Raw genomic sequence first — 25,898 nt, forward strand, 5'->3', positions numbered from 1 at the left:
AGGGCAGTTCTGACTGGCAGTGGGCAGCCAGATCTGGCCACCTCTTACCTTTTCAGACTTGACTTTCTTTAGCGGGCGACACTCATTCTCCCCTTCCTCTGGCTCCGGTTTAGCTCCCAAAGGATTGAGCGCTGTCCCAGGCTCAATAGCTATACTCCCAAGTGGCTCCACAGCTCCTGTATCCACCCCTGCACTTCCATCATACTGACCACCCCGTGCTCCCAAGGGGACTGGCTGGAGGACCCCAGGATCTTTTTCTGAACAAGTCCCCACTCCTTCGCTTCTCTCCTTCTTGCTCTTAGATGAGCTGTTCTCCTTCTCCTTTTTGGAGCCGGCTATACTGCGGGATGCCTTAGCCGCCTTCTCTGAGCCCTTCGGAGCAATAGCAGCAACCAGGCTTCCTGCATTGGCACCGTCTCCTGAGCGTCCCTGCACCTCTTTCTTGCTAGCTGCCCCCTCACTTGGCGTGAACAGGGAAGTTCCTGGAGTGGGTTTGCTAGTGTCTTTGCCACTCTTATTCCTTTTGGATTTTGATTTGCCTTCCTTCCCTTGAGGACCTGGCACTGGGGTCACAAACTTGATGTTGTCTGGTAGTGTGGCCACAGCATTGGGAGCTGGTATCCCCACCTCCTTTGAGCCTGACATTTCCAGTTTCTGCTGGTCCTTTTCCAGATCGGCGTCCAGGTCAATGATGAGATTCCCTACTCCAATGTCCCATTCATCCCCACTGTCGTATGTCTCAACCGGGTTTGCATCCACTCCTTTCCCTCCGGAGGCTCCACTGCTCAAGGACATCTTAGAGTCAACGTCCCACCTCAAGATTCAAGGCTCTTCCTTGCCCCCAGCTTTCCTATTTTCAGCTTCAGCTATGTTCTCAGACCTGCCACATTGGTCAGTACATGCCCAGCGGACAACATCATTGCTGGAAAAAGAAAATTTAAAGAGCTGTTAAAGGAAACAGTACAGGCAAGGAGACAGCCTGAAATAAACTCCCACGCAAAACAGACCCTTCCTAGGGGACTATCACATCACAATGGACAAGACAAACAAGTTCAATTGTATTTCTAACCAAGTCACATTGGACCAAGGAAAGTGTTAATTCCCACCCATATCCCCAGGGAAGAGTACAATATTTCCCATTGCCTGGAGATTCTGTGGTAAGCCTTAACTAGGAATCCTCTACAGTTAGTTTCCCATTCCCAAGAGACTTATTTCTACTACCACTGCCAGCTGGCAATCCTCCCTCAATCAATACAGGCCCTGGCATATTAGATTCAAGTTCTAGCACAACTTCACTCACACCCCCTTTCTCCTTGCTACTTTCCTGAATTATTAGAAAATACACTAGCAAAGGCTTTCAAAACCCTCTTTCTAACAAGGCCTGTTCCTATGAGAAATGATAAACATTGTCATTGCACTGCATGGGGAGGGGAAGTATGAATAAAAAAGAAAAGCAAGAACCGGGAAAACTACATCAGAATAGGGGACAAAAATTGCAACTAGAGGAGTTATCCTCAGAAAGGCCTCAATCAATCTGCTTAAGTTCAGTTAAATCAGCCTTATTAAACTCTACGTTTCAAATTTGTCCACATAGCAAAATTTAATGTGGCCTTTCGCACTTACCATTATAATACCTATGAAGAATCGCAGCATACAAGTGTGCACACGCACACACACAATTCACACACACACACATAGAGAAATAATTTTACTCTATCAACTGAACTACTAAAAATTACTACTGAAAAATCTATACCGGAATATGGGATAAATCTCCACATTCTTGTATAAGATTGATGTTATTGTATTGATAAATACCAGGGCCTAAACACATAAAACAGAAATTGGCTAAAAAAAAAAAAGGGAAGAAATGGTAAAAAATAAAAAATAAAAGGGGACAATTTACATCTCTCCTGTCTCCTGACTCATGAGATCTGGGGAGTGTACCATATAGAAAACCTAGCAGCCAACATACACTGTCCTGGTACTACCTTACGACAAAGCCAGAGTTCTATTCTTGCTTACTACCCTGTCCACCATCTTTCTATATCTATTTAGAAAATAACTGTCATAACAGAGCAGAAAGAGCAAACCAGTGGCACAATGAATCCTACAAAGTGGATTTCTAACAGGTAAATGCTACAGATAGGACAGAGACAAGACAAATTGTACTTTTTCACCGACTCTCTCACTACAGTGTCAAAGAACCAGGATGCAGTTACAAGAAAAGATGTCATCCTAGGAGAACAGAGCTGTACCAAGTGAATGCCTGCTAGCAGCTGGGATTTAAGAGAGAAAGGTGTGCACACTAATCTGCCATTGAGCTGTAGATCTGAGAAGAAAATACAACCTTTACCTAAGAAGAGAGCTTAGTGCCAACAGCAACCAACCACAGCTGGCATCAAGTCTACATAAATCTGACTTCATAAAAAGAGTGTATATCGGGGTGAGGGACATTATGTAGGAACTATGAAAAAGTGCAACCCACAAGGTAAAAGAAACAATTCTTGAAGAGTCAGAGAAATGATACCTCTGAAAATGATCTAGAATTCTGAAGACATTTTTAGTAAAATGTTTGGAATTCTCAATACTACACAAGATTTGGCCTCCATGAAATAGTATAGTATGTACTCATTCATTCAAAAAAATTTGTATTAACTGTCTACTATGTGCTAGGGAACTAAACTAGATTCTGGGAATACAGCAGCAAAAAGACAGTGAATAAGGCAGTGGAACATGGTACTGAAAATGATTCTATTATGAGGGGCAGAGGGCATTTCTAGAACAGAGAATGCCAACTGAATCTGCACTACTGAAGATTATTACAGCATAGATCTTCCCAACTTCATAATTTATCAGCTCTGCAATCTTTGCAATTGTGTCTAGGCTTAGGGCATAACCCACATTCATCTAAGGTTTACCTACTTTCCTCCATAGCTGCGCTATCATCAGTGTGTGATTTAACCATTAAAACAACCCCATGTTTGTTTATCCTTGGAAAAAAAACAGAACTTTCAAAACACCTTCCTCTTAAAAAAATAAAACAAAACAACAACAACGACAACACCTTAGAAAACAAGATAGGGATGGAAGAGAGGCTCTGGAGGTATACATAAAGGAAAAAATATAAAGGACATAAAAATATCAGTGCTGAGAGATTCTGACAGTTTTCTACTGTACTGGCTGACCTATCACATGAAGATTGGAAGAAATCCTACTTTCCTTTATGAAAAGACAAAAATTGGGCCAACCTCAGGCTCCTCTGCAATATCAAATGTTAAAAGGGTATGAAAAAATCAACAGAATTTTCGAGAGAGAAGGTTGTTAGGAATCTTATACTGAATCAAGTTGTTTGTCATGTGTAAAAGCAATAGATTTTCAGTTATGTAAGAACACATATATATCCACCTTGTTAAAAAACTATATGAAGCACTAAAATCAGTTCAGTGTCACATAAATTTGAATAATTCTTGTAAATGCACATACCAACTGAATTTTGTAATATAAAGAGTAAACCAATATAGGTATTAAAAATCATTCCTAAAAAGAATATGAAGCAAAATCAATACTTATAATGATGTAGAACCTTAAAACACTCAGCCTTAACATCAGTAAAGGAAAACACTTTCTCAAATTCCTCTTCCATACATCATGGCAAATTGTTGGTTGTTTCTAGCAAGCAAGAAATATTGCCATTACGTTTTTTAAAATTGTGCTTCTTCTCAAAGGGAGCGGGAAATGAAAAGAACATCTGATGGTCTGTGCTTATTTCCAGGGTCCACATCTTAAGTGAGATAATTCATTAAATGGAGGGATGTCTAGAAGAGTATAGTCAAAGACCAAGAAGCCATTTCATAAGAGAAAAGCTCTTAGATATTGGTATTCTTTAGTCTATGAAGAAGAATACTGAAGGGAGACAGGCTGGTTAGCTTTAAATATATGATAATTGTAACATGTAGAACAGAGAAATTTATCCTGCGATACTGAGGGTAGCAACAGAACCAGTGAGTAGAAGTTACAGATAGAGGGATGTTTAACTCAGGAAAAAATTTAATAACCTGATATTTCCAGCAATGGCCCACAATGTTTAATGAAGCCATATATCTTTATCACTGAATGTATTGAGCAGAAAAAGCATAATCGCCTGTCAATCAAATTACATAATGAATTCCTCTATGTGTAGTAAGGGGTAGTTTGAACATGCCTAGGGCCTTTTTCAAATCTACAATCCTATTAATGTAGCTATGAAAAAAGTATTTTCTCTACTTTCTAACACCCAGAATTTCTGCATGACCAGGATGCAAAGAAAACATTATGAGGACCGATCCTAAGTGATGCTGATGTTCTTTAGAGAGGCACTGTCTTCCAATTTTTTGAGGGTGTCAGGTGTTTCCCTATGTACTACTTTTCAGCCAGGTGACTTCTCAGAAACCCAGCTTCCCAAACCCAGCAGGCTTCACTGCAGTAACTTTCGTGGTACATTTCCAAAGATACACCATAAAATTGCCAAGGATTCTTTAATCAGCCTGGATGCAGCAGCCAATCCACTTTCCATCTGCTCCCGACAACATTCCATACAGCTAATAATCAACTCTCTGACAGGTCATTGCAGAGATGTTTAACCACACGAGGTAGGGCAACTAACGTGCTAGCTGGAAATGAAAAGCACTGACCTCTTGCTTCCATGGCAGAGAAAATGCAGGAGAACCAATACCTTACAAAGAACAGAAGGCACTTTCAACTTGTAAGAGCTTCTGTAAATATCCTTCCTCTCTTCTCTCCTGCCTAATTGTACTCTACTTCCCTATTTAGGACCACGTTTTAGCAGACTCTAGAATTTCTTGTCAGTACCATTCGTGCTTTGTTCCTACACCTGATCTCCTCTCTGTGGGGACTAATATAGGTCATGACAATCACTTCCCATACCTTTGTACCTGTAAAAACAGGAGTTCAAATCCCAGTTTCTTTTCTGGAACCCAACTCCACCTCTCAGACTCTCAGTCCATAGACTAACCTGTAATCACACATTTCAGTGATTAATTGATTTAGGGCATGTGCCATAGATCACATCACTCGAGAATGAACAAGGCCTCTCTTCAAGAAGGCTAAAAATGTGGGGGGTGGGGGCGGAGTGGAGGGAGGGAGTCCTCATGTGAGGTCTCTGCTCCTGCCCAGGACACATAAGCAGCAACTGACCTTACTTATGTCCAAACATAATACAAACAGTACTTCTCTTTTCACCCAGATAGAACTTTGTATCTATCCGAGAGCGTTTCAAAGCGAGAGGATCTCTTTAATTGCCAACTACCCACAGATAATCTGGTCTGAGTAGCAAATTGTCCAATGCTGTTCTACTGTAAATTTATTTGTCATTCCCTCTCCTTATGGGTTTTGAATGAATCTTCTTAAAGGCTCTAATCTGAGCAAGTGACAGTTGTATATGAGTGTGTATAATCTGCCTGGGACCTGGCAGGTCACACACATTTGGATGTGAGGGTTATCTGTCTATGTAGTCTCCTCCAAAAGCTGTATGGACAAAGAAAAAAAAAATGCAACACTCAATTCTTGAAAATAGCATGGTGTAGGAAAAAGAGCACAGAACTTAGAGATGTGATTTCAAGAGATGTGATTTCTGGACTCAAATTTCCACTGACCCTAGCCAGATCACTAGCCAAGTTGCTTCACTAAATATTAATTTTTTATTATAAAATGGAAGGAGAATTTATCATGGTTCGAAGCACATTATGAGTATACAAATCTGAAAAAATATAAGACAATTCAAATATATAAAGTGACCCAAACAGTCTCATAGTATTCTGGTATCTGAACTTAAAGAGGTCTGTTTCAGTTATACTCCGTATAGTGTGTCTGAAAAATAAAGAATGTTTTAAAAAATATTTAAAAAATTAAATTGTAGGTAGTACTGATACTCACTTGAGTTCTACAAAAGAAAATGGCAATCCTTTCTTCTTCCATAAACTCAGTCATCAGGGTTTTCCCTTTACGGTACTCCTACCTTCAGATGTGGCTCATAAAATCCTATATTCTAGGGTCTGACAAAAAGACTCCATCTTGCTTCAAAAACCCCTCGAGGCTTATGGTCTTAACATCTGGACTATCTCTTCACCAACTGTTCCAATCCATTAGGTTGTTGACCCCACTGACAGGATAGGCCTTCATATCTAAATTGTGTTAGGTTCATAGGGTTCGATGCCCCAGGGAACTGTCAATAAACCAATGGGATACAGCAGGTTGCTAGAATAAAACCATATCATACCAGCTTCCCTGAATTCTGGATGCTACCTCGAAATCACTTCATATTTAGCCAGCCTCAGTTGAGGCTAGTACAACATGTAAACCATCCTCAGTGATACTGAGCTTACCCAGCTGGAAGAAGAGGCATCTCCTTCTCCACCTGCCACACTTCATAGGAGGCTCACTAATCAACTCAATTTCCACCTAGGGCTCTAACAAGAAACAATCAACTTTCTTTTGGGTTGGTCTCTTTATTTATTACATTAATTACTGTAACAAAGGAACTGTGTCATCTCCTCAAGTGTAGCTCTCAGCTTATATCTCCAATGGGGATCAGATAAAGAACAGACTAACAGTGCCAATTTGAGAAGAGGGATCCAATTCAACAGGGCTCATCTGACCATGTGTCACCTAAGGACACAAGAGTAAACGTGTAGCATCTCTCAGTCCCTGAGTGTTTATATGCTGCATCTCATGAATAGTTTTATGGCCCTCAGAGGCTGCTATTCTCAGACAAAGATTATGAGGCCTGACCTGTTTCAATTCACATAAGCAACTGACACTTCCACCAGGACACTGCTATTCAATAATGCTCAAGTTTAGAGCTTTCGTGTTTGTCAATACTGCTCTGTGCCAGCATACATCTCACAATAGGCTAAACAACATATGAATATGTAAATAATTCAATCCCAACCCTATAGAGATTTATTCGGTAAAAGCAGTCCACAGAGAAAACCCTTGCCAATGCCTATGTGTAAGTAGACCAAGAAGCAGAAGTCAGAGATCACCTAAACAATAAAGCAAGCTCCACCATTCCTCCATCCCCAGAGATAAAGTGAAAGAGGTGATGTCAAATTCTCAGGAAAAAAAAAAGTGAATAGTGGTGATAACTAGGAATCAGATCTAAGAAATTGGCCTTCTACACAGAATTGCTGTGCCAAAGCTTTTCTGTATCTCAGTCTCTAAAATGAAATAATATGGGTCAAATTCAAAGCCGTAAAGGGGGGTGGGGGGAGGATCTGAGTAGTTTTCAGGAAATATAGGAATTACATTCACTTTTTACATTCTAGACCTCACCTCCCTTCTAAATCTCTTCCACAAGAACTACTATTCTATAGTAACTCTAAAGAATAAAGAAAATTTTTCTATCAAAAGATATTATCTACATTGCTGTATTAGCCATAAAAAATGGTGGACTCCATATATACATCCTTAAGGATTCTAAGCCATGTCTACTTCTCCAGCTTTGTCTCATGGCCTTTACTTGAAAGGCATACCCTGTGCACATCCTACCTCTCAAAGTGTAGGATAATTTGATTAATATTTGTTTTCTCTGCAAGCACACTGCTCACCAACGTATCCTAAGAACGGTGTTTGGTTCACAGTATGCCCTCAAATATTTTGGTCAATAAGCGAGTGAATGAACACTGCTTTCCTCAATGGGCAGAATCATAACTGTGCCTAGGCTGCCATTTCCCCTCTCCATTCTTATTTAAGCTTGATTTGTCTCTAGTTATAAACTGTCTCAATTACCTGATGATCTTACTAGAATAGAGTGTGGATTCCTCTCTCTAGGATAAAGGATGCTGATTTATCAAGAGTCTAGGGGGAAGGTTAGAAAACAAAATAGTCTCCACGTTTCTTAAAATGCCTAACTGCTCCTCAGTATTTTCTCAGCCTTCAGTCTTATCCATGCATAGTTACTTCCCAAAATAAGGCTAGTCCACAAATCAGGTATTCAGGACCTAAGCAACTCCAGAGAGCCCTCATGTATATACTTAAATGTATAAGTCAGACTATAAGACTTAAACCACCTAGTTGTCACATTTGAAACACAAAAGTCAGGAAAGTGGTCATGTCTGGGAGGGGCGTATTGACTGTGAAGAAGCATGAGGGAACCTTGTGAGGTGCTGGAAATGTTTATACCTTGAACTGCATGGTGGTTATATGGCTGTATAAATATGGAAAAATTGAGCTGTACACTTATGTGCTTAATGCACTTTATCATATGCACATTATACTTCCAAAAATAAAATAAAATAATAAGTATCTATTAACAAAAGAACTACATTACTGGATCATGGTCCTGGTCCTAAAGTAGCATTTTATGTGATCATAGTACAAGGGAATCATGCCATGAATCTTCTCATGTTAGGATATTTAGAGGGATGGTAAGAAGGAAAAGAAAGAAAAGGGAAAAAAGGAAAAAAAGGAAAGGAAGGAACTAACTACTTACTTAAGTATTACACTATGTTTGACCATATTGTGAGATTTAAAATCTGTTGGATTGGCTAAAGGAATTAATTAGTAATAGAGACAATCACAGTAACCACTCCCCCTCCCCGGCCCAATGAGGTAAGTAATATTAAATCCTGGAAAAAAACAAAGTTGTACAAGAAAACACAGTAGTATACTAAGCGGTTCAGCAATAAACAATCCTTAACGCAATAAGTAATAAATATTGATCTAACTAAAAATTGTGACATAACTATATTAGGAGGATTTGATAAGAAGGGGAGGGCAATAGGAGAGCATATTATTTATTATTTAGAAATCTAGTAGTAAATACAAGAAAAAGACTAAAAAGTTTAAAGCAGTTGCCCATTGGGAGTTAAATTTGGTGGTGTGAAAGAATAAATAGTGGACTGCTGATTTTCATGAAAAGCCATTGTACTATTTGGCTTTTAATATAAAGTTCATGAGAAGAGACAAACAAAAAAGTATATGTATTAATTTAAATAAATAAAACGTTTTAAAATAATTTTATAAAAAGGATATACAGATATTTCTTGATTTATGATAGGGTTACATCCAGATAAACTCTTAATTGAAAATATTGAAAAGTCAAAAATTCACTTAATATACCTAACCTACTGAACATCACAGTATGGTCTAGCCTATCTTAAATGGGCTCAGAACACTTACATTAGCCTATAGTTGGGCAAAATCATGTCACCACCGCTGCCCAGCATCACGTGAGGATTGTTCAGTATATCACCAGCCCAGGAAAAGATCAAATTTCAAAGTACAGTTTTTACTGAACGTTATCGCTTTTACACCATCACAAAGCTGAAAAATCATAGGTTGTAGCATTGTTAAGTTGGAGACTGTCTATACTCCTCAAAATATTCCTTGTTTCCCTTAAGTTATTATAAAGTATATCAATTCAATAATTTTTAAAAACCTATGGAAAATGGGAGGAGAGGCAGCAAAAGTGAAGCAGGTGTGACTATAAAGGAACAAGATGAGGGACTTTTCTGGTGATGGAACTGATTACCGTGGTGGTAATAAAACTGTATAGAACTAAATATACATACATAAATGGGTACAAGTAAAACAGGAAATCTGAACAAGACGGGTGTAGTGTATCAATGTCAATATCTGGTTGTGATATTGTACTACAGCTTTGCAAGATGTTATCACTGGAGGAAACTGGGTAAGGGTACAAGAGGGTCCCACTGTATTATTCTTACAACTGTATAATTTTATTTTGAGATAATGATAGATTTATTTAAATTGTAAAGTTTAATTAAAAAACACAATAACCTTCTTGACTTTATTTTTATTTTCTATAACCTCAAGGGTTAATACATTTTACTTATTTACTATAAAAAGAGCAACCCAATAATGAAGCTCAATTCATTTCTAACTTGAATGGGTGCTCTCTATCCAATACAGGATCCTAAGAACAATAAGTCTGTATGTTCTTTTCTTCCATTGATAAGGTTTGATAATATTTCCTCTGTCTTTAAAAGCCGAAGATTTTTTTTTTTTACATGTCTTCATTAAAGCCTTCCATCTTCTTTGGTTATCAGCTTTGATATGTATTTCTTGGGGACCAAGAGAATACAGTTATCACAAACATAGACAAATCTTAGTTTTGCATAGAGGAGAGTTTATTTTTATCTTTTAGTTCTGATTCCCTTCCCAATGATACCCAGCATTTCCCTAGCAGCAGACTGAACAAATTTTTCTAGGAATAGCTTACCAAGACTCCTGTCTCCTTTGGGGGCTACATTTGTTAGAAGTTAATCATGCTAAGAAAGTGGTTTGGGCTTTATCTTTTTAAATGTAATACTTGTCCACACTGAAGCTCATCTTCTATTTTTCATCCCCCCCACACAAGATATTCCTTCTATCCGCCCACAATAGCAAAGATAGTCCTAAAGTATAATGTAAACAATGTGGGAACCTAACTACCTGAAAGAGCTTAATTAATGTCACAGGAAGACCTAAATATGTCAGTTACGTAAAACATTTATTAAAATGTCAAATAAGATAAGGGTCATTGCTTAAATTCTTCCACCTAGAAGAAGGGATCATCAAGATGGTTTTTGGAGGTAACGTCATGAGGAACCAGCACAGTAAAATGGAAAAAAAAAAGGAGAAGGCAGAAAAGCTCAAATTTACTCTTTACCTTCCCCTAGATGTGTAACAATCTCGGGCAAGTCTCCGCACATATTTGAGCCTCAGTTACTTCGCTTGTAAAAAGGTGAGATAATTAATATATCATATACAGTGTGATACTTTCAGTAGAAACTGGAGCAATACCCTAACATCAAACTTATTAATACTCCTACAGCAAAAGAAATATTTACTGGAAATAAAACAAACAAAAATAGACTATAAATGGTTTCTTATTAGTTGAAGTCAGGTATGTGCCTACTTACAAAAAAACCTTTGTTTTCAAAGCTTCTGAATTTTAGAACTGCAGAGAAGTATGGACCTAGAGTTTACTGTCAGAGAATCAGTTTGCAAATGCACAACAAAACATTTTCTTTCACTCATGACTAAAGTTTTTAAATAGCCTTTAGCCTGATTTTAACAAAAGTCTTTTCAAACTAAACAATGTCCAAAGATTTATCTTATGTGACTTCTCCTTATGTAAGAAAAGTCCTTTTTTTCCATTGCCTTGGCCCCAATAACTTACATAAATGGCACCACATAATCTCAATCTTTAACTTCCATTTTACCTATTTTCCAATATAGTTTTTAGTCCCTCTACCTCCAAACCCTTCTTATTGACAGAATCATGTTTGAAATCTACACCAGTGCCTGAGTGTAGTGATCATGCCACTTCCAACTTGAAGTGATACACTTCCACTAAGAGTTTCAGTTTATCCTTGAATTCTAAATTCTTGAGTAGATAAATTCGATCTCAAGTTTACTGATTTGACCAAGAAAAGTCTAGGCAGCTAGAAGAAAAAATGTGTTGGAAATACTAAATAAATGTTAACATTCTGGGATAATTCTTGGGAGTTCTTTATATTTTTTTGTACTTTAAAAAAGATTAATTCATGTTCTAATCAGAGGAAAAAACAGTAAGCATCAATCATCATTTGACCTAGAAGTTTTAATCTGCTTTGCAGTGGGAAAAACAGAAGTGGAAATTCTCTAATGTTTTCATCCATGATCAAATAAATGGTCTCACCAATTTTCTAGCTGCCTTTCCATTTTTAACATGTCTTCTTAAAACAAAAACAAAAACAAAAAACTCTTACCACAAATTGGGCAAAGAGGCTTATCAAATTCATCTTTTTTTCCTTCCACCTAATTTCTGGGTGGCACTCAACCATCATCACTTCATGGGCTTCTTATGGCTTTGACTGAAAATGTTTCTCATCTTTTTTTAAAGATGGCCTTTTCCTCTCCACAACCTCTATGACTATGCCAAATAATCATGTTTTGTATAGTCCTTTTGATCTCTTGCTTTCTTTTAATGTGGACTTCTAATATGAGTTTTTAAGTCTTTAAACTTCCAGTGAGTTATTTACTTTTTGAAATGTTTCTTTCCACTTTTCTTAATGTACACACTTGATCACAGCTTGATTTCTTAAAACTGACTCTCCATATAAGACTTTGTTCTTCCTCTTCCTGAAGAATGCTGAGCTTAATCAAGATATGATTACTATTAAATAGTGCTGACCTACTGAAACCTTTATCAATTCTTGTTTTTTCCTCAAAGTAAAATCCAGGTTATTTCTTTGCTATGTAAATTCTAAAACCGCCAACTGTAGGTAGTTTATCTTACTCAACACGTCTTCACATTTGCTCGCAATGAAGTATTTAACCAATCTTTGTATAAATTAATAAACTCCACATTATTATTATCTGGACTAATTTTGCAGCTTTTCCAATCTCCTTTAGCATTTCAACTCAGTCACATTATTTTGATTGGGAATGTGACATTTTTATTTAAGCAAAGATTTCAGTCCTTATAAAAATGTAATCACTTGCTGACTCTATCATTCCTGTGAAGTATATAGCCTAGTAGCACCACATTTCAATGATTAGTCTCCTTCCATCAAGTATCTGAGATGTGAATTTAATCATTATACCATTATTTTGCCTACCAGAAAAGAAGGGGAAAAACTATATAATGATGATACAAATGGCACCAATTATGTTTACATTGGTAACATTTATAAATAAGTATAATGCGTCAGATCACATAGGTAAAACATATTTTAGTTTGTTGTTAGAAGAAAAGATTTATTGTTATGTCACCTACCCCAATGTGATCTTGTTCAGACTGAATTTCTTTCTTTTAGAAAAGCTCCATTAGAAAAAGAATATTGCCAAACACTGCCCTGCACTTCCCTCTCCGTCAGACAGCGTTATGGAACTCATCTGAAATCCATACTGCCAGGATTTCTAGCTCTGCTAGGACTGGAAGGGCCAACGAAAACAAACCAGAGATATTACTAGTAAAAAAAAAAAGTTTTCTCCAGCAAACTAAGCATTTTAAACCATTTTTTACTAATAAAACAATACAACTTGGTTAGTTAAAATGAGATCCTTTCGACCGCTAAAGAAAAAAAATAACGTACACTTGAATGAACAGCTGCTGGCTTTAAAGTTTACAATATCAGTAGTATGTTACTGTACTACTTAAGTATATGTAATGAGAATGTATGCCTTCAAGTCTGATATACAGCAAATCCAGAATAAAGCCATGTGAAATCTGCCTTGAAGCTCACCTAATATTAGAACCATATCTGCCTAAAAGTAACAGATTTTTCTTAGCATGGACCTGAGTTCATTACAAACCTTTATTCTAAAATTATATAGCAAAAAGAACACTTTTTTACAGAATGGCAAATAGGTGTCCTTGTGCACTGCCACAAGCTGATGATAGAAATAAAAACAGCATGCACAGGTACCCTGCACCTCAGCTGTGTCAAATACATACAGTGTTAATAGGCTGAGAGCCTGATGTCCACAAGCTGCATAACCCAAAGACAGAAATAAGACGTTTTACCTCTTGTATATTAGGTAGAAATTTTAGCTTGCAGCCAATTACCAAAACAGCAGTCTGGCCTAAGGGATTTCTGTTTCCTATCAGCTTCATATAAGAAAAAAAAGAAAGAGGTAACAGAAAAATAATGAAGAAGTAGAAGGGTGAGTAAAGGGCAAACAAGGAAATTATAAGAAAATTTACAATACACAAGTCAGACAAGAAAGCAACTAAACGTCATCATAAGACATCCTCCAGCTAATGAATCAGGTACCGAGACTTCTAGAACATAGTTAGGTAAGTGTTGAGAGGAAGTCAAAAATACTGCATACCTGAAAATTCAATTTTCAGCTAGGAGCAGAGTGCACACTCCTTGAAAGCTTATTTTTAATGAGCTACCCCCAAACACAGTTACTGAGGCCTCACTAGAAAGAAGGAAGATCACGATATGGGCTTTTCCCATTGATAAAGGAGAAAACCAAGAGGCCTAACTCACCCATTACTCTAGGCACCCAGGGCCCAGTCAACAGAAGAGTAAATCCTACCCCTCAGGAAACTGGCTACAAGGCCTCCAGTTCCAGCCCTGGTGTCTTGCAGACATGACTGACTGCAATTTTCACCATGATTAACTTCCAAGAATGCCAGCCAGAGGAGCACCCAGGAGAAAACATAACGAGTAGCTATTTCCCCCTCAATGTCAGCTAGACTCGTTGGAACAAATGCAGACACTGCCTTTCTCTCTCCAAAGAACATTCAGCAACCTCAGGAAAGTGCCTAACAACCCAGTAACACACCAGCACCACGTGTCTCAAAGATGCCCACTCTGATCACCTTAAAGCTTCAACCCTCCTACTTCTCCTACCTACCTCTCCTTCACAGACCTAATCCCCCTAACTCTGTTCTGTTTTTTTCCCCACATAATCTATCACCATTTAAATACTATATAATCACTTATTATGCTTATTTCTGTTTCCTTCTGTTAAAAGATACGATCCACAAGGTTGGAATTTTTTTTTTTTGTCTACTTCGTTCACTGATAGATCTTAAACAGCTAGAACAGGACCTCACACATAGTAGGAATCCAAAAAATATTTATGAGATAAAACAAGTAAATAGGGCAAACGGAAAAGATCTCAAAGAGGTCCACAACACCCAGAAGGCCCAACAATACCTATATTCCTCTAACTGAATCAGTCTAATTCCCATGACTGACCTACATACATTGCCTCCACTGACCATGTTCCACCTTTCTCCCTCCCCCAAGTCTTCCATCAGCTAGGATACAGGGCAAAGTACTGATGCAGGCAGTAAAAAGGCAACAGATGCCTGTCCTTGATCTAAAGGATTTCTGAAGACTTTTGTTGTCTGCCTTGTTCCTACGTTATTTGGTTTGGGATAAAATGTGCAGAATAGAAGTTACCTTAGCATAAGAGGAGGCCTCAAAAAAAAAAATCACAAAAAGTGTCTATTTTCAAAAATCAAATTCCAATTCAATTCAGCAAGCATTAATTAAGCATAAAGTTATATTCAAAGCACTGGGCTAGAAGCCATGGGAACAGAGGTCTCTTATGGAGTTTTAAAATAAGAGAGGAAAAAAAAATATTTGCAAATAATTATTTAATTATAATTAAAGACCATGTGTGATATAGTGCTATATATCAGAAATCCTAGCAAAGAGTTAAAAGAGGTACAGAAGAAGATGAAATCAATTCTGGAGATAGGTGGGTGGGAAGAAGAAGGTTAAGAAAGGCTTCAAGAAGGAGGTGAGTTTCTTATTACATACTCTTCTAGAACCAAATTCTTTCCTTTCAGAGCACTGCAGTTCAAAATTATACATTCATTAGTTGATTGCTGGTCTCCCCCACTAGACTTATAAGCTCTGAAAGTACAAGGACCATGTCTGGCCTGGCTGTCACATAAGTGCTCAATAAATATTAACTAAATGAAAATTATAATAATATTGCAGCAGTCTGTAGTATAGGGTACAGAAAGAGGTATTAACCAGGAGGTTATTACAGTAATATACAGATGAAAGCTTGATCTAGGTGAGTGAAATGAGAAAGTGAATCTAAATGGCAAGATATCCAGAATAACCCAAATGTAATGAATGATTAGATAAAGTGGTGAGGAAGAAAAAATATCCAAATATGAATCCAAAGTGGTGTGCTTCAGCAACTGGAAGAACTATAATGCTTAGGAAACAAAAGGGTAGGCAGGTTTCAGAAATGATGGACTGGAGGAACATTTGAAAGCAGATGCCAGGTAGAAAAAAATTTCCCCTTCCTTGTATACCTTTCAGATTCATATATTCCATAAGCTCCACGATTCCAGTTTCTCTTCCTATAGTTCCATTTCTGATACTATTTTTCAAGACTGCTCTAGAAGCATCAGTTCCAGAACAAAGATAAATGCTGGGCTTCTCATCAAACCTCAGAATTTGTAACTGAAATTTACAAAGTACATTCTTGAACATCCACTTCTGCTCCCGTGAATGAAAATTCGTCCCCAATCCAAAGTGCTTCACCTAAGAACATTACTAGGAATATCACTAAGTAACATACCCAAAGCCTACTGGCTGTACTTTGCAAAAAAAAACAAAAAAAAAACAGAGCAGACACTGCTGCTTTCCTCTACAAATACTGAACTACGGCCTAGGAAACTATAGGTACCAGCATGCAATGTGGTACCAGTTATAATGCAGTACCAGCTTGCAATATGTCCCTAACTGCCAAGATCTGGATTTCATTCATGGTGTAGGTTTGATTTCCAAGGGTTGCATGGCACCTACTCTGGCCACTTTTCAAGTCGATACCTTAAGCTTCACTTAGCCATTTAAAAAAAAAAAACAACCTATCTATGAAAACTCCTTATATTTCTAATATAAATCTTTCTAAAATCTCACATTGAAGTGAGATTTTACTTCTCAAAATAACTTTTAGATTACCTGAAAATTAGTAATGTGCTACAGATGGCTGAGAATAAAGCAAAGCATTCCCAGGACTTTTTGTGAGTCCAAAACAAACAATAGTTCCACCCACCAAATTTTTCTATTACAGACTGATGGATGTTTTAAGTACAAATTTAAAAACAGCAAATGCTTCTTCCAATGTTCAAAGGCAGAATAAAGATGTGATTGTGCTATATTAACAAATTAAAAGACTGTCATCCTCCTAACATTCAATAAATAGCTGCTATTGGAATTCTCAAATCCAAGAATTAAGTGGGAAATGTTGATAAAAATCCTAACTTAGGGAATTAACTTGGTTATGTCATGTTTTCCCTTTAAACTGCTTGAAAGCAAAGACTTTACTACCAACTTCAAAGTTTCTACAGTCAGTCACCAGCTCTTAAACCTTTTACCAGGTATTTCAGAGATCCCCTTGTTAGTCATACCTCACCAAATATCACCAATTTAGCACTTTCAGCATTAAAAACAACAATTTTATTTTCCAAACAAAACATAGTGAGTAACTCACATTCAATCCCAAGAAGTTAATTCAAATCAGGTTTTCTACTAGTTGGTCACAACCCATTTCCACAATCAGTCCCATTGGTTCAAAAATTTCAGATATAAAAGATGCAAGGTCTTGGATCCCTGACTGAATGCACGAAATTATTTGTTGATATGTGGCAAATCCTTCCAGGTATGATTTCCTTCTCACAAGCTGAGGTTCTTTTTCTGCAGCTTTCTGATTCCAATTCTTATGGCTAGAAAAAGATATATTTGACAAGCTTGTGAACCTGCAGAACGAGGGTACAAGACTCTCCAAAAAAAGATGGTCTAGTAAAAAAAAAAGCACAGCATAAGCTTTACAAACATATCAAAGAGGGGAGTCAAGCCCTGAGTCAAGCTCCAGGGAACTAAGGCTGCACTCATTAGCTCTTCTGAATACTGACTATATTTTTAACACAGTAATAAAAAACTGCTAACTTCTGTCACTTTCCAGTCAGTAAAAATCCTCCTTTTATCACAATCTTGATATCATAAAACTCTACAGTTAAATGGAAGCTTAGAGATGATCCTGTCTAATGTGCTCATTTTACAGATAAGGAAAGTGAAAACTAGTACAGGGTCACACAGCTTGTTAGAAGCATAACTGTGATGAAAACCTGGGTTTTTGTGACTCCCAATTCTATGCTTTTTTCTCTATGCTTGAAAAGCTATATTAGCAAAGAAAACATATAACACCATTAAATCAGACAATAACTGTAACTGTAATTAAGCCACACAAAAACAAAATTCATCTACATAAAGAGAACAAAAGGATTTGAACAGGAAGTACCCCAAATCAAACAGAAAGCAGCAGCATTTGTTCATACAGTACAGGGGTTTCTTAAGGGCACAACTTTGCACATACTTCCTAAGCCAATTCAATTACTACCTTCAAAGTTGTGTCCTGTGCTTCTATCAAATGCACCTCCTTAAGGGGATGCCGCAATGGCCCTTGTGGCAAGGGTTTAAAAGGTGGTAACTTCTGGCACAGAAAACTAATGGTACAAAAGAAACCCTTATAAATGTGGTCCCAAAAATCGAGACGAAAGGACTAAAGATGAAGGGGTGGAGATATTGCTGGGAGCAAGTAATCTTGAAAACGGGATAAGAATAAAAACCCAAGAGAGCAGAGTTGGCCAGACACTAATGACCAGAGAGCACAATAAAAAGGCAGTTTCAGAGCCTGCCTGGCATCAGACAGCTCCTACCTACAAAAGAAAGCGAGAAATTCTCACAGAGACAAGAGAAAGATTGTAGGTTTGCTCCTGAGTGATGGACTAGATATGACCTAATAGGTATTTGCCATCTCTTATTTCTGGGGCTCTGATCCAAGAACAAACAGCAAGAGAACCATGAAAAATCAGCCCTGTTGGATCTGGAGTTCTGCCTTGACAAGATATAAAGCTCATTCATAGATCTGACTGTGCTCATGAGACTGCAGTTCAACTCCTGCTGCTAGAGCAAGGGGAGGGGGAAGGAAGATTGAAAGGGGTGAGTGGGAAGGAGGTGGAAGATCTGGGTTGTGACTATAATAGCTACAGTAATTAGAGTGTTTCCAAGCTGGTAGAGAAGTCTTCAGAGCAGAGAACTAAGATGGGAGATAGGAAAAGGAAAAAAAGCATGAGGAAGCAAACTACTGAGAGCTAAGAAAGTATATGGTGCTTTGTGAACTATTTAAAACAAGCAACTGCGATGGTTTCATATGGGAAAATAAAGAAGTTTATATTCTTTCCCAAAAGTGGATACTAAATAATAGGCACTCACTTAAAGTTAGGTTAGAAACTAGGTTTAAGTAGATTCTTGTAAATGTTCCTGTCTTTGCAGTGGTCCACTGGCCCTGGCCTCAGAGTCACACCATTTGCCTCCCTTTTCTCGAACTCAATCTCTCTATCTATCCATCTATCATCTATCTACCTACCTACCTAAATCTGTCTCTCTCTCTGACTAACAGGTCGGAACCTTCACTGCACTTGGAAAAGGTATTTCTGAACTCTAAGACAGTTAACATCACTTATTTCTCTCTAATCAACTGTTAACACCCTGTGAATTTGACTGACTGTGTGAGTGTTTCAATAGGAACACACAACCTGTCAGCCTAATACAAAAAATGACTGGAGGGCACTAAAAAAGTTAGATAATAAACATCAAGTCACTTGCTTATAAATTTTGGGCTCTTTACCACTGCCTACTATAGTGACATGAACATATGAAAGAAAAATAAAATCATATTTACAGAATGATGATAACTTATAAGAAAAATCTGGAAATTTGTAGAAAACTTCAAAATAGAAAGTCCTCCTCCAAGTTAGAGAAAATGCTATACTTGGTTTTAAGATATTTAGTTGAGATATTTCTTTAACATAATTTGGCTCAGTGGTGATGATTTGACTCTAACACGTGATGTTCATTTCAATGCCAGGGAAAAGAATTTTATAAAAGGTGCTGGGAGAAACTAAAAAATGGAATAAAACAAACACCTGAAAAGATGCAAACTTCACGTGGAGAATTAAATTCATAAAATAAAAACACATGCAAATTTCTTGAATAAGGCATGTTAGATAGACCTAACACAAAAAGTCAATTACATCCTTTGCATAAAACCTGCTGGGTATCCTCCCAGTCGGCTAAATCTTTTTCACCACACTAAAAGCAAAGAATTTTCTCCTTCCCATTTTCCTCTAATAAACAAGTACTAGAAACACTGAATTAGAACTATTTCCTTCCCATTCATGAGGCATAAAGCCAGAACTCATAAAAGACAATAGGGCCTTCTAGGACCATGTCTAAGGCAAGCTACTCAGTAATCTAAAAGAAACACAGAGAAAGAAGGATCTCTTTTCTCTATTCCATTATCATCTCACTAACAAGCCAGTATTAGCCATTAAGAAATGTGAAACAAAGAGCAATTTCACACGTATGAACTGAACCTAAACCATGGAAAAGACCAAGTATTTTCTTGTCACTGTGGCATGTGATTCTTTAACCACCTGCTCAATAATCCCTCTTCAGCTGCACAGCTGCTGCCAATTCCACATACCCGGCTAGGCAGGTGCTTTGGTGAATTACCTGTTCCCTAGTGAAAAGTGTCCTTCACTGACACTTAGTGGGCCCAGAACCTACCAATCAGCATCGCCTATCTTCATTTTGTCTGTCACAGCCAACTGTTATGAGAAAGATCATGAAGGCATACTTAGTACACTATGTGATTTTGTATTTTGTGGTGTTTATTTTTTGTTGTTGTTCTTTGTTTTTTAAAGGAAGCTGATTTTTAAAAATCAAGTAGAAGTGAGAATTCGGCTGCTTAAAAGAAAACTGGCCACACAACATAAGGCTGCCTTATCTCAGAGTGGCTCCATCTGTCTGGCAGTATTCCCATTCATGACCAGTTTTCCACAAGGGAAATCACAATTGCTTAGCTACCTTTGGAGCAAGAGAAAGTGGCAATAGAAGGTGCTATGGTACCTGGCAGTAATGAGGGAGCAGAGCAAGAACTTCTGGAGACCACACATCATCCCTGTATTTCTTAAGTCTCCATGGCTGAGCCTAGTCTGTGGTGTTCCCAGTCAAATAAATAAGGAGTGGCACTTCCACTTGACAGAGCAATCAGTAAACCCCTCAACAAATTATCCTGTTCCAGTCATTTAGTTGCTATATGCTAATTGCAACATAATTACTACCAGGAGCCAAAATTATGCTTCCATATCCTCACACACAAAAAAGCGCTAATCTGTCCAGCTATCTAGACTCCTCACAAGGAAACATTTTCTACCAAGAAGCTGGGGCGGGGGGCGGGGCGTGGGGGCGGCACGGATCCAAAGTGCTCTCTGGAAGATGGTCACAATCAGAAGACTAGGAAGACTTCCTGTGGCAAGGGCTCAAATCTGAAACCACTAAATCTAATCAGAGCAAATTTAATCTGAGGCTTCTGCCTTCACTGTCACCTGACAGGATTCAGAAATGAATGCCAACAGCCCAATAGCAAAAAGCTTTGGACTCAATTTAGCTGAGGCTTCATTCTGAGACCTAGGACAAATAAGAGTTGGAAATAGTCTAAAGACAGACAATACATCTAGTAAGACTGAAGACAGTTCTGTCATCAGGAAATATAAAGGTCAGAACCCGTTCCCTCCTAACAAAGCCCAACACCTAAATAACAAGCCATCATTTTAAGAGACTCGTTGAAATAAAGAAATGAGAGAGGCGACATAGACAGACTCTCAGCATCTCAGAAAGGCCTTTACTAAAACTGAAGGCTAAAGTTTCTATTCAACAATACCCTATAGGAAATGGTTGGCTATTATATACACAGTGTATTGTGAACAACTGCCCTCTTATGAGTTTGATTTCTAATCTTGTAAGTTTTCTGTAATGTCCTAAATGGAAATCTCATTTATAGCTCCAAATAATTTTTCACCTAATAGTACTATGTGGGGACACCTATGAGATATACACAAAAAACAGGGTTCCTTCTAGCTTGGTCTCATCCTTCTATCATTAGTAACCTCCAGAATCTCAAATGATTCTTTCACAATGTTCATCTCTTTGACACATTTCTCCCTAATAAAGAGGCAGATATGGACTTTCTGCATAATGAGCCAGTCACTTCCTTTTATTAGAATTAAAATAAAGATTAAAAGAAAAGGTGTTTTGTTTCTACAGCCCTTGACCAGATAGGCAAATTCTGTGGCTTTTTTCTTGTGCAATTACTACTGACCAGGAAGTCACCTCTAAAAAGGCAGTAGGTCCTTGACTCCCTACCTTAATGCTACACAGGTTTGTTTAGTGATATTCCTAAACAAATAAACAAAAATCATTGTATGAGTGTCCCATCTCTATAAAAACAATTAAATATAATGGTTCAAACAAGAGTAGAAATCTCCCCTTGGAGGTCTGACATAAACATCAGGGTTGAGTCTCCCAGACACAATTCCTCCACAACTTAGTATAGGCTAGCCAAAGAGGCAGGCACAACATGGCTGGCATGCCCTATTCTTCTGAAAAATGTGTGCCAATGAGCTCTGCATTGTTCCTCACTCAAAAAGAAGAGCCTTTCTGTCTGGCCTCCTCCAATGGCAAGCCCCAGTCTGGAAAAGGAAGAAAATGGCACTGAGGAGCCTGGGAGATGGAGCATATCCAAAGCTCTCAGACAAGACTTGAACCTATGACCTTCACTGTGTACACAATAGGCGGGTGAGAGGGACCGGTTTATCTCTGCAGCAGCAGTTCTCAGCCCTGGGGTAGCACTCCCGATAAAATGACACGACTATTGTGTGTGGCAGCAGAACAGTCATCTCCTCACAACTGCCTAAAACAGCACTCCCTCCCCCAAGACAAAGCAGCAGGGGTGAAATTAACTCAAGGCTGCAGAGCAAAGCCTAATACAGAAAAGAGGGGCCTGTGGGGGACTGGGGACTTTCCTCAACCCCTGGGGCTCTGGACACATGGCTGGAAATAGACAGGCTTTCTCCCCCATCTTTCCCACTCTCATTTAGGGAGGAAGCTGTTTCTTAGAGAATTTAATCATTTGTGATTTGTTCAGAAATATTCCCCCTGAAGGGTTCTGATCTCTCTACCCTGTGTGAGCCTAATTCCTAGAAGCTGAAATGACTGTTTGCTGCTGCCTGTTTCACAAACACACATTAATTGGTCAGATGTGTCTCCTCCTCCTCAACCCCAGAGGGAGGAAGGAGAATCTGAGTACAGCACAGAGATGATCTAACCGTAATTACACATAAAGGGAAAAGAGGGCAGCATGGGTTTTCCAAACAGGACAGGGTCACAAACCCTCCCGGGGGGTACAAGGATAGCAGTTAAGGTCCAGGCCCTGGGATCCCTCCATCTTGAAGAAAAGGACAGGAGTAAATGTGACCTGAAGACTGGAAGGAGCACACACCCACAATGTACTTACTGCACACCCCCAGCCACCTTGCTCCCCCTTCCTGGGCCACGCACACGTCCTGTTCCCAACCCTTCGCTCTGATACCCCCTAACTCCCTGACTAGCCCCAGTCGCCCTGGGTTGCCTCAAGATACCCAGGCTGGCCTCTCAAACTCTCTGGCCTGTCCCCACAACCTGGCTAGACCCTGATCCCCTTCGGGCACCCCTACTCTCAGCCTGAGCCGGCCTCCGTCACGCTTTGTGGACTTCACTTGCGCCCTCGACCTCTACCAGCCGCGCAACGATACCTCTCCCCCAATGCACCTTCCCCTCATCGCCCGACCCCCCCCAGCCCCCCACTTCCTCTGGCAGGCGCCGCGGCCCCCGGCCCCGCTCAGCGCCGCCGCCTCACTCCTCCCCCAGCCACCGCTCCACACAAAGCTCCGGACTCACCGCGCGGCCGGTCCCGGGAGCCGCCACCTCCGCTGGCCCGGGGCCCCCGGCCGTAGAGCCGCCGCTGCTACGGGGCCCAGGCCTCCATCCGTTCCCGCGGCCCCTCCCCCCCACCCCACCCCGCCTCCGCTCCGGCTCTCCACCCCCTCCCCGTGCCGCTCCACCCCGCCCGGCCGGTGCCGCTGTGTCCGGGGCCGCGGGTCCCTCAGCCGCCGCCACCGCCGCCGCCGCCGCCGCTGCTGCGATCCGGGACAACCAGGGCCGCCGGGAAGGCCCGGACGCCGGATTACCGGGCCCTCGGATCCGGATTCCAGGCTGGTGTGGAGTCTGGAGCGGGAGAGCACGGGGAAACCCGGAACCTGGATGGAGGAGCCAAATCCTGGGTCTCGGAATGCGCGGTCACACGGAGCCAGGATTAGAGAGTCTGCTCTGGGAATGCTGGAAAACCCGGCGGGCCGGTTAAAACAGAGATAAATTCGAAGAAACCTGGATTGGAGAGCTCGAACCTAACGCTCTTTCCTCGTGGAAAGAACTCTCGCTGACCAGACTTCCTCGCAGAGAGGTCTCTGGGGAAGTATCGTACCCTAAATACAGAAGACAATTCTGTAGGTGTCCTTCAACCGCGGGGGAAGGGCCATAAGGTGTCTGAATGTACACATCCACAAAGAACAGAAGAGCACACACAGCTTATGATGGTTTCGTCCATTTTTACCCCCTGGTTCAGCAAAGTATGAACCCCCTAATTTTTTTATCTTTTGTTCTCCAGTTTCTTGAGAATTACCATTTGTTTTCCTTTCCAACGTACCATTTCTAATCTTTCTATATCCCTTTTCACCTCACCATCCTATCACCAAATCTTATTTTTATTATCTAAAAGTCTTATTCTGGCCTCCTCCTACCCACCATTCTAACGATTGAAACTTTTCTTTCCTTATCTGTCGTTCATCTCTGATTGCCCAGCACACTAACTAGCACACAGTATATAGTTCGTTTAAGTGAACCATCCCACCCATCTCTCACTTGTGAAACACACCGTTCAAGACCTCCTCCCTAAGCCTTCCACCTCCTTCCATAGCAAACAAATTTTTCTTAATTATCAAGACTGCCCACATTTTAGCCCCTATTATGTTCTTACTGTGTCCTTGACCATCTTAGCTTGGCAGTTTTTATCTTTCCTTACTTCTCCTAGTATGTGACTTGGAGATAAAGCCAGGTCATAAAATCCCCTTACTCTCCATCTCCATACACAGACAGGGATGTGTGTTTGGGGTGGGGGTGATGGCTAAAGATGAGAACTAAATCTGTCTGGCCTAGGAAGAATAATCTGCCTTTGGTCCACCAATATTCAGCTTGTTCTAGGACAGTGCAACAACAGAACTAATCTCAGGTGACAGCACACTTCCAATCTGTACTGGGTGATGTTACAATTGAGGATTCAGCTACTGAGCAGGTAGAGAAAGTAGAGTTCAGTGTTTTAGACTTAAGTGTGCCTTAATTAAGGGTTACACTTGAATAATCATCTCTCACTGAAGAGCATGGCTCTACTACTGGAAACTAGACTGCAAAAATAGGAAACAAAATAAACAATCCTACAGTGGACCCCAACTTTAGCCAGAGAAAGGTCTTTAAGCCCGGAAGAATCACTAAAAATTTTCAAGTGATTGATGTCCTGTACAGTAAAAGAATTTTAAGTTTTGACTTTCTGTTCCTCTAGAACAGGGGTTAGCAAATTATGACCCACAGGTTAATTCAGGCTCACCACCTGTTTTGGTATGTCCAATGAGCTAAGAATGGTTTTACATTTTTAAATGGCTGAAAAATAAAAAATATTTTGTGATGTGAAAACTATATAAAATTCAAATTTCAGTGTCTATAAAGTTTTATTGACTCATAGCTATGCTCATTCATTTATATATTACTTTCGGATGCATTTGTACAACAACAGCAGAGCTGAATAGTTGTTAACAGATTATATGGCCTATAAAGCCTAAATATTTGCTACCTGGCCCTTTACAGAAAAAGTGGTTGATCCCTGCTCCAAACAAGCACTGTCTGACAGAATTTTTTACAAAGTTAAAAATGTTCTATATTTGCACTGTCCAATTCAGAAGTCACTAGCCACATACGGCTATTTGAACACTTGAAATACGGTCAACATGACTAAGAACTGAATTCTTAATTTCATTTAAATAACCACATGTGGCTAGTGGCTACCATATTACACAGTACAGCTCTAGACTCTGCTCAAATCTTCTGTAATTACACTTTTTGTCCCTTGTCCCAACATCTCAGTCCCTTCCTGTGACACACCTCTCTATGGATCCTCATTCCCATTCCCTGTCCCCCACCCTTCCCTGGCCCTATTTGACTCCAAGCTAGGGTACAACATTTACTAAGTTTTCTTTGTGGATTCTCTATGTCACAACTGAAACCTGAAATCCAATCAATTGACCAATTTTAACCCCATAAATTAATCCACATTATGTGCACACAAATAAATGGACATTCACACAAGTTTGAGTCAGAGGATGGCACTGTGGCTATGTTCTTTTTTCTCTGCATGAGAGAAGTAGAAAAGCCCTC

The 25,898-nt window shown here is 39.5% G+C and overlaps 2 protein-coding genes across 5 annotated transcripts in view; one reads left to right on the top strand and one right to left on the bottom strand.

The window, feature by feature from the left end:
- The window catches only part of ZNF609 (zinc finger protein 609), a 177,975-nt gene extending 154,547 nt beyond the window's left edge, over positions 1 to 23,428 (bottom strand). Inside the window, exons 1-2 of one of the 4 annotated variants that reach the window (XM_039865308.1) lie at positions 23,316 to 23,428; positions 49 to 922 (exon numbers count right to left, since the gene is read on the bottom strand). In XM_039865308.1, the coding sequence (XP_039721242.1) occupies positions 49 to 795 (747 nt within the window). In that variant the 5' untranslated portion in view covers positions 796 to 922; positions 23,316 to 23,428. Of the gene's footprint in view, positions 1 to 48; positions 923 to 4,926; positions 4,951 to 12,766; positions 12,920 to 23,315 lie in introns of those variants that run through there. The other 3 variants (XM_039865309.1, XM_039865310.1, XM_039865311.1) reach the window with 3 other exon arrangements.
- On the top strand, positions 870 to 24,485 carry LOC120604533 (formin-like protein 20). The gene is made up of 2 exons (XM_039865313.1): positions 870 to 922; positions 23,316 to 24,485. Exons 1-2 carry the CDS (start codon positions 900 to 902, stop codon positions 23,776 to 23,778), a joined length of 486 nt encoding a protein of 161 aa, XP_039721247.1. The 5' UTR covers positions 870 to 899; the 3' UTR covers positions 23,779 to 24,485.
- The last annotated feature ends 1,413 nt before the right edge of the window (positions 24,486 to 25,898 follow it).

This window comes from Pteropus medius, unplaced genomic scaffold, assembly GCF_902729225.1.
Source record: "Pteropus medius unplaced genomic scaffold, Ma_sr-lr_union100, whole genome shotgun sequence".
Lineage (NCBI taxonomy): Eukaryota > Metazoa > Chordata > Mammalia > Chiroptera > Pteropodidae > Pteropus > Pteropus medius.

Excerpts from the sequence above, each read along its gene's own strand:
- LOC120604533 (XM_039865313.1), top strand. The coding sequence starts at position 900 with ATGCCCAGCGGACAACATCATTG. Across the intron at positions 923-23,315 it reads CCCAGCGGACAACATCATTG|CGCGCGGCCGGTCCCGGGAG; the intron begins CTGGAAAAAGAA and ends CTCCGGACTCAC.